Source organism: Somniosus microcephalus, chromosome 22, assembly GCF_052327205.1.
Source record: "Somniosus microcephalus isolate GS21.2 chromosome 22, FLI_Smic_1.0, whole genome shotgun sequence".
Taxonomy (NCBI): Eukaryota; Metazoa; Chordata; class Chondrichthyes; order Squaliformes; family Somniosidae; genus Somniosus; species Somniosus microcephalus.
In genome coordinates this window covers 44414930-44429821 of record NC_141008.1, presented here as the reverse complement: position 1 = coordinate 44429821, position 14892 = coordinate 44414930, and the positions used below count along the sequence as shown (strand labels likewise).

General features: G+C 46.1%; 1 protein-coding gene across 11 annotated transcripts in view; it reads right to left on the bottom strand.

Moving 5' to 3' along the window:
* Positions 1-14892, bottom strand: part of ncor1 (nuclear receptor corepressor 1) — a 372353-nt gene that overhangs the window by 203941 nt on the left and 153520 nt on the right. For all 11 annotated transcript variants that reach the window (XM_085964552.1, XM_085964550.1, XM_085964555.1 and 8 more), the window contains exon 9: positions 357-423. In XM_085964552.1, the coding sequence (XP_085820678.1) occupies positions 357-423 (67 nt within the window). The remainder of the gene's footprint in view (positions 1-356; positions 424-14892) is intronic.

Genomic DNA, 14892 nt, shown 5'->3' with positions numbered 1-14892 from the left:
AAACCTGCTTCCTCCCACTCCAGCAAAATCAGCTTCCACTGGTTGCTGCAGTACAACACTTCACTTTGATTGAACATTTATTTTTGTTGTTTATCTCACATTGCTATTTATCTATAGTAGCCATGATGTGGAGATGCCGGTGTTGGACTGGGGTGGACAAATGTAAGAAGTCACACAACACCAGGTTATAGTCCAACAGCTTTATTTGAAATCACAAGCTTTCGGAGCGCTGCTCCTTCGTCAGGTGAAATGGCTGTTGGATTATAACCTGGTGTTGTGTGACTTCTTACATTTGCTATTTATCTCACATTGCTATTTATACTTTAATTTTACAAAGTTTAAGCACTAGAACATACCCTCTGTTTACGAGCGTGGTTCCTCCTCTTGAAAAAAAGGATCAGTTTTTTCCGCATTACTTGGTTGCTAAAATGTAAACAAATACAAATAAGTGGTAAGGTAGGGGGCAATCTAGGTGCAGTGAAAGCCTTTGAACAGTAGGGCTGCTAATACCTAGGCAATAAAAGTCACTTAACAGTAGGGCAGGTGTATGCCTAGGCGATAAAAGTCGAACGGTTTTCTCTTCATACACCACAGTAAAGCATTTTGATAGTTCGAACAGCTTCAATGCTCTTGTACGGATTTTCTGGTTTTGGCTGCTGGGCCAGTGATAAACTCTCAAAACAACTGTGGCATGAAGTGGGCATCTGCACGGAGGCTATACAGCTAATGGGCATAAAGCGTCTAAGTGCAAAGCTTCCTCAGTTACAATTTATCAACCAGCTATAGAGACCTGTAAATATGTTCAGCTTATAGATTTGCCATCAATCTCCGTGCATTTGCAGCTCAAATCCCCAGTGAAATTACTGTCCGTGCATTGCACAAAACCAGACAGCTCAGTGGCTGGAGCACAGTCAAAGAAAGGGCTTGTTGAAATCATGAACTGATGGGATTTTTTCCCTAACTGACCCAAGGACTGAAACACAGAGACTTCACTCCAGCGCCTGCTTTATTTGTTCTAAATCATGTAAACAATGCTTTCCTGTTCAGTTTGTATTCTGCATTGCCACTAATATTTCCACCATCAGATCCGGCCCTTAGAGAATGTCACTGTGCGGGGGGAGCGGGTCCTGACATCGGTAGTGGGGAAAATGCTAGAGTCCATTATAAAAGATGTAATTGCACAGCACGTGGAAAACAGTGACAGGATCGGACAAAGTCAGCATGGATTTACAAAAGAAATTACAAGAGAAATGCTGGGAACAGCACCAACCGCTGTACATGGCCGTCTTTGATCTCACAAAGGCCTTCGACACGGTCAACCATAAGGGATTATGGAGTGCCCTCCTCAAATTCGGCTGCCCTCAAAAGTTTGTCACTATCCTCCGCCTGCTGCACGACGACATGCAAGCCATGATCCTGACCAACGGTTCCACCACAGATCCAATTCACGTACGAACCGGGGTCAAGCAAGGCTGTGTCATCGCACCAACGCTCTTCTCGATCTTCCTTGCTGCAATGCTCCATCTCACCCTCAGTAAGCTCCCCACTGGAGTGGAGCTAATTTACAGAACAAACGGGAAACTGTTCAACCTCCGTCACCTCCAGTCCAGATCCAAGGTCATCCCATCCTCTGTCGTCGAATTACAGTATGCAGACGACGCTTGCGTCTGCGCTCACTCGGAGGTCGAACTCCAAACCATCGTCAACACCTTCACCGAAGCGTAGGAGAGCATGGGCCTTACACTAAACATCCATAAGACAAAAGGTCCTCTACCAACCTGCTCCCGCCACACAGTACTGCCCCCCAATTATCAAAATCCACGACAAGGCCTTGGACAACGTGGACCACTTTCCATTCCTCGGGAGCCGACTGTCAACGACGAAGTCCAACACCGCCTTCAGTGTGCCAGTGCAGCCTTCGGTCGCCTGAGGAAGAGAGTGTTTGAAGGCCAGGACCTCAAACCCGGCACTAAGTTCATGGTCTACAGAACAGCAGTGACACACATCCTGCTGTATGCCTCAGAGACATGGACCATGTATAGCAGGCACCTCAAAGCACTGGAGGGTACCACCAACGCTGCCTCTGCAAGATCCTGCAAATCCATTGGCAGGATAGGTGCACCAGCATCAGTGTTCTAGCTCAGGCCAACATCCCCAGCATTGAAGCTTTGACCACACACAATCAGCTCCGATGGATGGGTCACATTGACCACATGCCCGATACAAGACTCCCAAAACAAGCGCACGGCAAGAGAGCCCCAGGTGGGCAGAGGAAACGCTTCAAGGACACCCTCAAAGCCTCCCTGAAAAAAAGTAACATCCCCACCAACACCTGGGAATCCCTGGCCCAAGACCGCACAAAGTGGAGAAGCATCCGGGAAGGCGCCGAGCACCTCGAGTCTCTTCGCCGAGAGCAAGCGGAAGCCAAGCGCAGGCAGCGCAAGGAGCGCACGTCAACCCAAGCACCCCACCCACCAGTCCCTTCAACCACCGTCTGCCCCACCTGTGACAGAGACTGTAGGTCCCGCATTGGACTAATTAGTCACCTGCAAACTCATTTTTAATGTGGAAGCAAGTCATCCTCGGTTCCGAGGGACTGCCTAAGAAGAAGCCGACAAAAGGTAAATCATGCTTGACTAATCTACTGGAATTTTTTGAGGATGTAACTGGTAGAATAGATAAGGGAGAACCAGTGGATGTGGTGTATGCTTTCGATAAGGTCCCGCATAAGAGATTAGCGTGCAAAGTTAAAGCACATGGGATTGGGGGTACGGTACTGTCTTGGATAGAGAACTGGTTGGCAGACAGGAAGCAAAGAGTTGGAATAAATGGGTCTTTTTCCGAGTGGCAGGCAGTGACTAGTGGGGTACCGCAGGGATCGGTGCTAGGATCCCAGCTAGTCACAATACATATTAATGATCTAGACGAGGGAACTAGATGTAATATCTCCAAGTTTGCAGACGACACAAAGCTGGGTGGGCATGTGTGCTGTGAGGAGGATGCAGAGAAACTCCAGTATGATTTGGACAGGTTGGGTGATTATACTGCATTTGCCATGCATCTGCCCAATGTGGATAAATGCGCGGTTATCCACTTCGGTGGCAAAAACAGGAAGACAGATTATTATCTGAACGGCAATAGATTGGGAAAAGGGGAAGTGCAACGAGACCTGGGTGTCCTTGTGCACCAGTCGCTGAAGAATAACCAGACTGATGCCTGGGATGGCAGGAATGACGTATGAGGAGAGATTGGGTCGATTAGGCTTATATTCGCTAGAGTTTAGAAGAATGAGAGTTAATCTCAATGAAAGTTATAAAATTCTAACAGGACTAGACAGATTAGATGCAGGATGTTCCCGATGGCAGGGGAGTCCAGAACTAGGGGGTCACAGTCTAAGGATAAGGGGTAAGCCATTTAGGACTGAGATGAGGAGGAATTTCTTCACCCAGAGAGTGGTGAACCTGTGGTATTGTCTACCAGAGAAGGCGGTTGAGGCCAACTTATTAAATATATTCAAGAAGGAGTTAGATCTATTTCTTAAGGCTAAAGGGACCAAGGGATATGGGGAGAAAGCAGGGACAGGGTACTGAATTTGGATGATCAGCCATGATCTCATTAAATGGCGGAACAGGCTCGAGGGGCTGAATGGCCTACTCCTGCTCCTATCTTCTATGTTTCTATGTCCTCTCCTGTCGAGGGCACCAACCCATTCCTCCCACACACAGCTCTCGAGAGATTCCCACCCCTCAACACACACACAATTTGAAGCAGCTTCTTGAAATGTAAACACTACATTCCTATTTCCATGCAGAAATACATCTGCTCCTGTGAGTTATTAATATAGACCATAGATTGGCTGGAAGAAGTTACCCACTAAATCCCATCACTGGGCTGGTTCCCATCTCCTCTTGCATTCCACCTGCCATCAGTCCTGTACTGAAGGTCCACTCGTGGGCAGTCTCCTCTCACCAGCCCCTCACCAAGTCCAATCGTGGCCAGTCCCTCCCACCAGACCTATACTGCAGGTCCACATTACTTATAGTCTGGGTTTTGGATACAACCACTCAGACAGTGCAGGGGGTCAGTGTAAACAAACGTTCCAGTTGGAATCATTAGGACAGTTTGAAATAAAATTCTAATTTTCATTTTGGTCACCAATTTTCTCCCCTCTTATCCAAATGGTGCTGATACTGGAGCACATTTTACACACTGCACCTCTTCCAAGAGATCCTTCTTCGTGTGAGTCTAGACAGTGTGTGTCAGCAGGATGTTCGACTGTAGGGGCATCATGACTGAGCCATAATCTGTCTCAACTGATAGCCACATACAGACACACGCACTCCCAGCAGATGTCACTGGATAGTGAGCAGGAGCCGTGGCTCATTTCCTGCCCCTAAGCTCAAGGTACTGAGGCCAACTGTAGCAGCCCCATTGAGATCAGAGAAGTACTTTCCTCAGCTTTATAGCTCAGTACCACATTGATCTGTGTATTTAACAAATGAACCATCATTGAGGCCCTAAAGTCCTTGGAATAAGTGATCAGTATATATAGATGGGTTGCAAATGAGTTTTATGGGGGATGTGGAAGGAGCAATTTTAAGTTATTTAACAAGTTATGAACCAGGGTTCTCACTGAGTACAAACAGCCTTCAATAGGTTTTGGAAGTCAGTGCGAATAATGCTGCATCACCCGCTATCTGTGAACATCGCCACCTTCACTTGTCCACTCAGTGCTGCGCCCGCAGCTCCTCAACAATCTGCTTGCATGTAAAAGGAGTTTTCTTTTTCAGCCAAATGACTGTCTGACCCAAGCGGGACCCACTTTCTCTCTACGAGTCGGCTTGGCTCTACATACACAGCACTGAAAGAATTGCAGGAAATTGGCTGCTCTTAAATAAATCCTAGCCACAGGAAAAGGATGTGACACTGACTTTCCACTCACTACAAGATCACTCATACCAAAACATCTGAGTGTTAATATTTATCTGCACTTCTTCCATCCAATGCATTCCAACCAGACCGTATAAATACCACTGACCTACTTTTGCACCACTCAGGGAAATAACAGTCACCTTTGTGGAGCCAGACAATATTTAATAGCAGAACAAGAGCTGTACAATGATGCTACATGAGTTACAATGACAAAAATGTGCTCCAGTTACTGGCACTCTGCACTCTGTTCCAGTTAAGGAGAACCTGAAGCTGAACACAAACCTGCACGGCTGTGTGTAAAGAGCAGGGGACCCTGAACAGTGCTCCACAGAACTCCACTAAGCAGTGCTTCTTCCCCCAACCTGTCAAAGCTGTTCCCTTTAATACTGTCAGCTTGCTATTGGCGAGTTAGTTTTTAATCCAACAGCTGATTTGCCATTAACTCCAACCAGCTGAATCATCTTGAAAATTCGCACTCATGGAACTTTATTGAATGCCTTCTGAAATGCAAGTAAATTATATCCATGGCATAATAGCCCTCCTTCAACTCGTTTATTTACCTCCTGAAAGAAATCCAGACTAGACATGCAAACTACTGCTGCCAAATTGGAGTTTACTATTCAAACCAGACAGCAGCTGCTGCAGTTGTATTCTGTATTCATCATCCATATGTACTATTAGCACAGAAGCTTCACACACTGTTCCTCCAGCCTGTGACACTCCCTGGAACTATAATGTGTACGGGATTTACACCCAGTTAACCTCCCTTGGTAAACAGAGTTACTGGAGCTGGCAGCATGTGCATTCTGAAGGTCTACAGGTCCAGAGTAAAATCTCTCCAAGTCTTTCAGCAACCACCAGAGTCAATCATGTGACACCCTTCCTCGTTAGTTGCCATGACAGCAAGGGGGAAATGCTTCTTTCCCCAACACTGATATCTCAAATTAAAATGTGAAGCTGCAATGGAGCCGGAGGCAGACAGTGCATGAGGCTGAATTTATGTAATTATTAGCCTCCTTTGCTCAGCCCTGCTCCAGATGGAGTTGAAGCACAGTGCCAACATACTATTGCATGTTGTTCAACAGGCAGCTCACATATTTCTGGTTTGTTAATTTTCAGAATAACAGGAAATAAGGAAAGCAGCCCACAGAACATGAAGTTATTTTACAGATTGCCTATTCAGCAGAGGTGGACAACAACAACTATTTGAGAAACAACAGAAAACACTGGAAAAACTCAGCAGGCCAGGCAACATCCGTGGAGAGAAACAGAGTCAATGTTTCGGTTCAAAACCCTTCTACAGAACTGAGAAAAAAAGGGCAGGAAATGAAACAGATTAAAAAGCAGTTTGGGGGCTGGGAAATGGGGGACAGGATGAAAGAAGAGACATTAAGAGATATTCAAGGTGAGACGAGATAGTAATAGGACAGGTAAAGAAACAAACAATGGCTCTAGATGAAGTGTGAAATGCGCTGGCAGAGTGAAAGACAGCTGTCATGTGGGAGAGAGAGAAAATAAGGAAAAGGCACAAACCAAAAGTGTGGATAAAAAATATAAAAATATACAGTAATGGGGGCCGAGGTTATGCTCTGAAATTGTTGAACTCTATATTGAGTCCGGAAGGCTGTAAAGTGTCTAATCGGAAGATGAGGTGCTGTTCCTCGAGTTTACGCTGAGCTTCCGTGGAACAATGTAATGGCCGCAGACGGTGAGGTCTGAGTGGGAATGGAGCGGTGAATTAAAGTGACAGGCGACCGGGAGCTCGGGGTCACCCTTACGGACTGAACGGAGGTGCTCCGCAAAGCGGTCACCCAATCTGCGTTTGGTCTCCCCAATGTAGAGGAGACCACATCGTGAGCAGCGAATACAGTATACTAGATTGCAAGAAGTACAAGTAAATCGCTGTTTCACCTGGAAGGGGTGTTTGGGGCCCTGGACAATGGGAAGGGGGGAGGTATATGGGCAGGTGTTGCATCTCCTACGCTTGCACGGGAAGGTGCTGGGCGAAGGGAAGGGGTGCTGGGGGTGATAGAGGAGTGGACTAGGGCGTCTCGGAGGGAGCGGACCCTACGGAATGCTGAAAGGGGAGGGGAGGAGAAGATGTGTTTGGTGGTGGGATCACGTTGGAGGTGGCGGAAATGGCGGAGGATGATCTATTGAATGTGGAGGCTGGTGGGGTGAAAGGTGAGGACAAGGGGAACCCTATCGTGGTTCCGGGAGGGAGGGGCAGAAGTGCGGGAAATAGAACGGACCCGGTCGAGGGCCGTGTCAACCACGGTAGAGGGAAATCCTCGGTTAAGGAAAAAGGAAGACATGTCGGAAGCACTGGTATGGAAGGTGGCATCGTCGGAGCAGATGTGGTGGAGACGGAGAAACTGGGAGAATGGAATAGAGTCCTTACAGGAGGCGGGGTGGGAGGAAGTGTAGCCCAGGTAGCTGTGGGAGTCAGTGGGCTTGTAGTGAATGTTGGTCAATAACCTATCCCCAGAGATGGAGACAGAGAAGTCGAGGAAGGGAAGGGAAGAGTCAGAGATGGACCATGTGAAGGTGAGGTAAGGGTGGAAATTGGAGGCAAAGTGAATGAAATTGTCTAGTTCAGGGCGAGAGTAGGAAACGACACCGATACAGTCATCAATGTACCGGAAAAAGAGGTGAGGGAGGGGACCCGAGTAGGACTGGAACAAAGAGTGTTCCACATATCCCACAAAAAGGCAGGCATAGCTAGGACCCATGCGGGTACCCATAGCAACACCTTTAATTTGGAGGAAATGAATGGAGTCAAAGGAGAAGTTGTTCAATGTGAGAACAAGTTCAGCCAGGCAGAGGAGGGTGGTGGTGGATGGGGACTGGTTGGGCATCTGTTCAAGGAAGAAGCGAAGCACCCTCAGGCCATCCTGGTGGGGGATGGAGGTGTAGAGGGATTGTACGTCCATGGTGAAAAGGAGGCGGCTGGGGCCAGGAAACTGGAAACTGTTGAAGTGGCGGAGGGCATCAGAAGAGTCGCGGATGTAGGTGGGAAGAGACTGGACAAGGGGAGAAAAGGTAGAATCGAGATAGGAAGAGATAAGTTCTGTGGGGCAAGAACAGGCTGAAACGATGGGTCTACCAGGGCAGTCCTGTTTGTGGATCTTGGGAAGGAGGTAGAAGCGGGCTGTGTGGGGCTGGGGGACTGTGAGGTTGGTGGCCATGGGGGGGAAGATCTCCAGAGGAGATGAGGTCAGTAACAGTCTTGGAAACGGTGGTTTGATGTTCGGTAGTGGGGTCATGGTCCAGGTGGAGGTAGGAGGAGGTGTCAGAGAGTTGGCGTTCAGCTTCCGCTAGGTAGAGGTCGGTTCGCCAAACAACAACAGCACCACCCTGGTCAGCAGGTTTAATGACGATGTCGGCCCCTTTTCCCACAATTGCATTTTCCCCTTCCACAACTATTTGAGGTCCTGAAGGACTGTTTACAACACTCAGAACATTCACACTGCCCCAGAGCCAGAACATTCACACAGGAGAGAGCGGTAGAGAGGCGGAGAGGTTTAGGGAGGGAATTCCAGAGCTTATGGCCTAGGCAACTAAAGCACGGCTGCCGAGAAAATAGTTAGGTATAGCCAGCACGGATTTCAAAAGGGACAGTCGCGCTCGACAAACCTCATCTTTTTGAGGAGGTAACAAGTCATGATGCATGTGGGAAATACAGTGAATGTAATTATACATGGGCTGTAGGAAAGTCTTTAACAAAGTACCACATGGGATTACAAAAGAAGATTAAGGGGTATAGAATTAGGGTAACGGGTAACAAAGTGCATTAAAATTTGGTTAGAAGGGAGAAAGAGAACAGAAGCTGCAGGAGTTTTCCAGAGTGGTTGGGAAGTGAGTAGTGGTGTCCCACAGGGTTCAGTCCTGGGGCCACTTCTGTTCACTGCGTCTATCAATGATTTCGATATAGTCCGAGAGGGAGTGTGCTGAAATTTGCAGATGCTACCAAAATAGGAGGTATCGTTAATTCCGGTTGATAAGGTTGTAAGCAAAGCTAATAGAATTCTAGGTTTTATCACAAGAGCTGTTGAAAATAAAAGCCAAGAGGTAATAATGAGTCTGTCTAAAATCTTAAGACCTCAGTTAGAGTAGTGGGAGCAGTATTGGGCTCCACGCTATAGAAAGGATATTGAGGCTTCAGAGAGGGTACAGCACAGATTCACTGGGATGCTGCCTGGTATGAGGAAATACAAATACAGACTTGAAAAATTGGGATTTTTTCATTAGAACGCAGATTACGAGGAGATATGATTAAATTATCCAAGGATGGGTCAGGGGAGATAGAAGCAGACTGTTTCCAGCAGTTGAGTGTCTAGAACAGGGGGTCAAAGATAGAAGATTAAATGCAAGAGATTTAGGACAGAGGGCAGGAGTTGTGAGGCTGTGCAATTCACTCCCAGGGTTAGTGGTTGAAGTAGAAACTGTCAACGCTGAAGATTAGTTTAGAGGTGAATGAAGGAAAAGGGGAACAGGGCGGGTAACTGTGATTAGGACTATTTGCTCACACGGAGGGTAAAGGCCACATTTACATTTAAAAATCCACATCTAGAATCAGCTTTATGAATTGTACAATATGAAGTGTCTGTTCTGCTTTTCTGCAGCCACACAGTGGAAGGGGAAAGTGCAATAGTGGGAAAAGGGGCCTATAGAGCTGGAAAGAAATAGAAAGATGCTAAATAGTCCAAATGTGCTAATTTCTAAGTAAATCGTTTTCATGTTTGTGTGTGAAAATGTGTGCACGTCCCAAGTAAAACGTGAAGCTGCCATGTCTGAAACCCCCAGTACAAATCGTTCCACATCAGCTGGAGCCACACTACGTGCAGAATGCTGGTTAAGAGGTTCCGCAGCAAAGAAATGTGTACCTTTAAGGAGCAAGCATCTCAACAGAATAACCTTTTAAGAATCTAGTAAGAGCTAGCAAAGCCACAGAGGCACCTTTCCTCTACACACTTTTGATGCTGTGCTGACTTTAAACACCACCTTCAACTACACAGTTTAGATAAGGTTACAGCCGTGCTCACAGGACCATTTCCTCTGATTTAAGCAAAAATAAATCACTGATAAGATCAGTCTTTATTCTATCAGCTTCTTCAGTGACAGAGTACAAGGCACAGTTGTTCACTGATGATTGCACAGTATTCAGCTCCATCTGTAATTCCTCAGATATTGAAGCAGTCCGTGCCCACATGCAGCAAGACCTGGACAACATCCAGGCTTGGGCTGATAAATGGCAAGTAACATACGTGCCACACAAGTGCCAGGCAATGACCATCTCCAACAAGAGAGAGTCTAACGATCTCCCATGACATTCAATGGCATTATCATTGCTGAATCCCCCACCATCAACATCCTGCGGGGGGGGGGGGGGTCACCATTGACCAGAAAGTCAACTGGACCAGCCATATAAATACTGTGGCTACTAGTGCAGGTCAGAGGCTAGGTATTCTACAGCGAGTGACTCACCTCATGACTCCCTAAAGCCTTTCCACCATCTACAAGGCACAAGTCAGGAGTGTGATGGAATACTCTCCACTTGCCTGGATGAGTGCAGCTCCTACAATACAAGAAACTCAACACCATCCAGGACACAGCAGACAGCTTGATCGGCACCCCTTCCACCACCTTAAACATCCACTCCCTCCATCAGCGGCGCACTGCGGCTGCAGTGTGTACCATCTACAACTTGCCAAGGCTTCTTTGACCGCACCTCCCAGACCCACTACCTCTACCACCTAGAAGGATAAGGGCAGCAGGCACATGGGAACACCACCACCTCCAAGTTTCCCTCTAAGACACACATCATCCTGACTTGGACATATAATCGCTGTTACTTCATAATTACTTGGTCAAAATCCTGGAACTCCTAACAGCACTGTGGGAGTACCTTCACCACACGGACTGCAGCGGTTCAAGAAGACTCACCAACACCTTCTCATGGGCCACTAGGGATGGGCAATAAATGCTGGCCTTGCCAGTGATTCCCATATTGAATAAAAAATTATGAGAACAGAATACATTTAGCACCATCAACTCAATCTAGGGATTGGTGTTTCACTGACAAACTCTATAGCTGCAGCAGACACTGGTCAGAACATGTTTAATCAGGACGCTTTCTGAAGCAGCCAATCATTTCCAAAGTACTTATAACCACACTGATGAGCTTGGAACAGCAAGAGCGCTGAGAAATGGGATGAAATCAATTTTTCTAACTCATCCCAATATAAAAGCAGGGTTCCGATGGAAACAAACTGACTTTGGGGAAGAGGTGGGGAGGAAGGACAGTGGAGCCGGGCAGCCATGAAAAACATTCAGCCAGCGTTTTCACACGCAGTCATTATCCAGGGACTCCCTCTGGAAAGTGTCCCTTTTAAGCATCAGTTAACGGGGAACTTCTTCCAGGAAAAACTCCAAATATGGTTATGTATACAGAACAGAGTGTATTTAAAAACTGAAGCAGCATTTCACCTTCTCTCTCCCCACCACCACCACAACATTCTGGGTTTAGCCTTATATACCCAAACTCCCCTCCTTATAATTCCACCTTCCCACAGCGACGTCGCCCAGGATTGTTACACATGCATTTGGACATCGGGGGAGGGCAGGATCAGGCTTGGCTGCCATGTCTCCCATAGTTAAATAGCTTGCTGCTATTTGCTATCTAGGCTCACACTTGAATAGTCAATTGGGCGAGGAACCAGCAAGAATTGCCACCTTCAGGCGGAGAGAGAGAGAGAGAGACAAAGGAAGCAACAAACAATACAAAATTCCTGTACTCCACCAGCCAGACATGTGCCTTAGCTCAATTACAAAGCAAGTTCTTTACTTTGCTAGTAAAATATAATCTGATATGAAGGATGCATAGCACTATGCTTTACCAGAAGCTGCAGTGCGACTTTAGCAGGGGTGAAGGGGTTAACTTTGTTGGGAAGGGAGGATATAGCCCAGCTTACCTCAGACTGCAGTAATATATGCGTTTTCCATTGCAGATGGTGCTTGCTAAGAATGTGGTTTGACATCCTGTTCTCATGCTGTGCTCTGATAAGTAAAGCAAACCAGATATCGTGTCCTCTGTGCACCCAGCTCTCCTTTCTCTCAGGTGCAGTGCTGTCAGGTGCTCCACCTTATACTGCTGCTGTAACAGAGGCCTGATCCAAGCACATCTGCAACTGCTGCACTATTTCAGTTTTATGATGTATTTTTTGCAAGTGATTTAATCTGCGTCAAACCTAGTAACTGTAAAAATAACCAGAAAGGAATTGAGCCAAGATCTAACCAGAAGGAGGGGGAGACTGATCGCAGTGCCGGTTATACTGAGTTCATTTTTCTGCAGGTGGGAAGCTACCTGCATATTTATATCCCTAAGTGAAACCCAGGGCCCAATTACAACCAGCATCCTGTTATCTAATTTACTTTCTGTGATTTAAAGAGAAAAGAGCAGTACCCAAGAGAACCAACCCCTCTCTTCACCACTGCAGGTGTTCCCCTTTCATGGCTATTCTACAACACAGCGAACTCTTTAGTGAAACACAGAATCACCATGACCTACATGGACAAGACACTAGAATACATCTACAAAAGCAAAATACTGCAGATGCTGGAAATCTGAAATAAAAACAGTAAATGCTGGGAATACTCAGCAAGTCAGGCAGCATCTGCAGAGAGAGAAACAGAGTTAACGTTTCAGGTCGATGACGAAGGATCATCGAAAGGTTATTTGTTTCCATAGACATAGTGTGGCTGTCAGGGAAAATGAGTATCAAGAGAACTTACTGGTGCACTACCTCAGTGGCGCAGTCCACCACTTAATGGGAGGGGTTTACAGCAAGTGGCAGGGCCATAAATGAAGGACTAACTAGTCACTCTAATTTCAAAGGGAGATACACAAGCGACAAATGTTCATGGAATACAGAAAATGTCCCACAGTGGCCCAAACAAATCTTACCGAGCCAAAGTCACAGTGCAGCCGTGTTGTTTTTCACTACGCTCCTTAACTGACCACAAAGTCTATTGATATATTGTTATTATTTGTTCTCGGGATGTGGGCCTCGCTAGCAAGACTGGCATTTATTGCCCATCCCTAGTTGCCCTGAGAAGGTGGTGGGCAGTCTGTATGGTGAAGGTGCTCCCACAGTGCTATTAGGTAGGAAGTTCCTGGATTTTGACCCAGTGACAATGAAGGAACAACGGTATAAGTCCAAGCCAGGATGGTGTGTGACTTGGAGGAGAATTTGATGGTGAAAGGCCAGAGGATTGGGAAATTTTTAAAAACCAGCAAAGGACTACTAAAAAAGAGAGAAGATAGCTTGAGAGAGTAACTAGCAAGAAATATAAAAAGACAGCAAGAGCTTCTACAGGTATATAAAAAGGAAGAGAGTAGCTAAAGTAAACGTTGGTCCTCTAGACGATGAGTCTGGGGAATTAATAATGGGAAACAGGGAAATGGTGGAGACTTTGAACAAATATTTTGTATCGGTCTTCACGGTAGAAGACACTAAAAGCATCCCAATAATGGATAATCAAGTGGCTATTGGGGTGGGGGGGAACTTAAAACAATCATTATCACTAGAGAGAAAGTACTAGGCAAACTAACGGGACTAAAGGTGGACAAGTCCCCTGGACCCGATGGCCTGCACCCTAGAGTCTTAAAAGAGGTGGCTGCAGAGATAGTGGGTGCATTGGTTGTAATCTACCAAAATTCACTGGATTCTGGAGCAGTCCCAGCAGACTGGAAAACCGCAAATGTAATGCCCCTATTTAAGAAAAGAGGGAGACAGAAAGCAGCCAACTATTGATCAGTTAGCCTAACGTCTGTAATTGGGAAAATGATGGACTCCATCATTAAGGAAGTGGTAGCAGGACATTTAGAAAATCATAATATAGTCAAGCAGAGTCAGCATGGTTTTATGAAAGGGAAATCATGTTTGACAAATTTGCAGGAATTCTTTGAGGATGTAATGAGCAGGGTGGATAAAGGGGAACCAGTAGATGTCGTGTATTTGGATTTCCAGAAGGCATTCGATAAGGTGCCACATAAAAGGTTACTACACAAGATAAGAGCTCACAGGGTTGGGGGTAACATATTAGCATGGATAGAGGATTGGCTAACTAACAGAAAACAGAGAGTCAGGATAAATGGGTCATTTTCAGATTGGCAAACTGTAACTAGTGGGGTGCCGCAGGGATCAGTGCTGGGGCCTCAACTAATTACAATCTATATTAATGACTTGGATGAAGGGATTGAGTGTAATGTAGCCAAATTTGCTGATGATACAAAGATAGGTGGGAAAGCAAATTGTGTGGAGGATGCAAAGAATCTCCAAAGGGATATAGATAGGCTAAGTGAGTGGGCAAAAATCTGGCAGATGGAGTATAATGTGGGAAAATGCGAGGTTATCCACTTTGGTAGGGGGAAAAAAAAAGCAAATTATTATTTAAATGGGGAGAGATTACAAAATGCTGGGGTACAGAGGGAGCTGGTGGTCCTTGGACATGAATCACAAAAAGTTAGCATGCAGGTACAGCAAGTAATTAGGAAGGTAAATAGAGTGTTGGCCTTTATTGCAAAGGGAATAGAGTATAAAAGTAGGGAAGTCCTGTTACAAATGTACAGGGCGTTGGGAACACTGTGAACAGTTTTGGTCTCCTTATTTAAGGAAAGATATACTTGCATTGGAGGCAGTTCAGAGAAGGTTCACGAGGTTGATTCTGGAGATGAAGGGGTTGTCTTATGAAGAAAGGTTGAGCCTATACTCATTGGAGTTTAGAAGAATGAGAGGGGGTCTTATTGAAACATATAAGATTCTGAAGGGGCTTGACAGGGTAGATGCAGAGAGGATGTTTCCCCTCGTGGGGGAATCTAGAACTAGGGGGGCATAATTTCAGAATAAGGGGGCATCCTTTTAAATTGGAAATGAGGAGGAATTTCTTCTCTCAGGA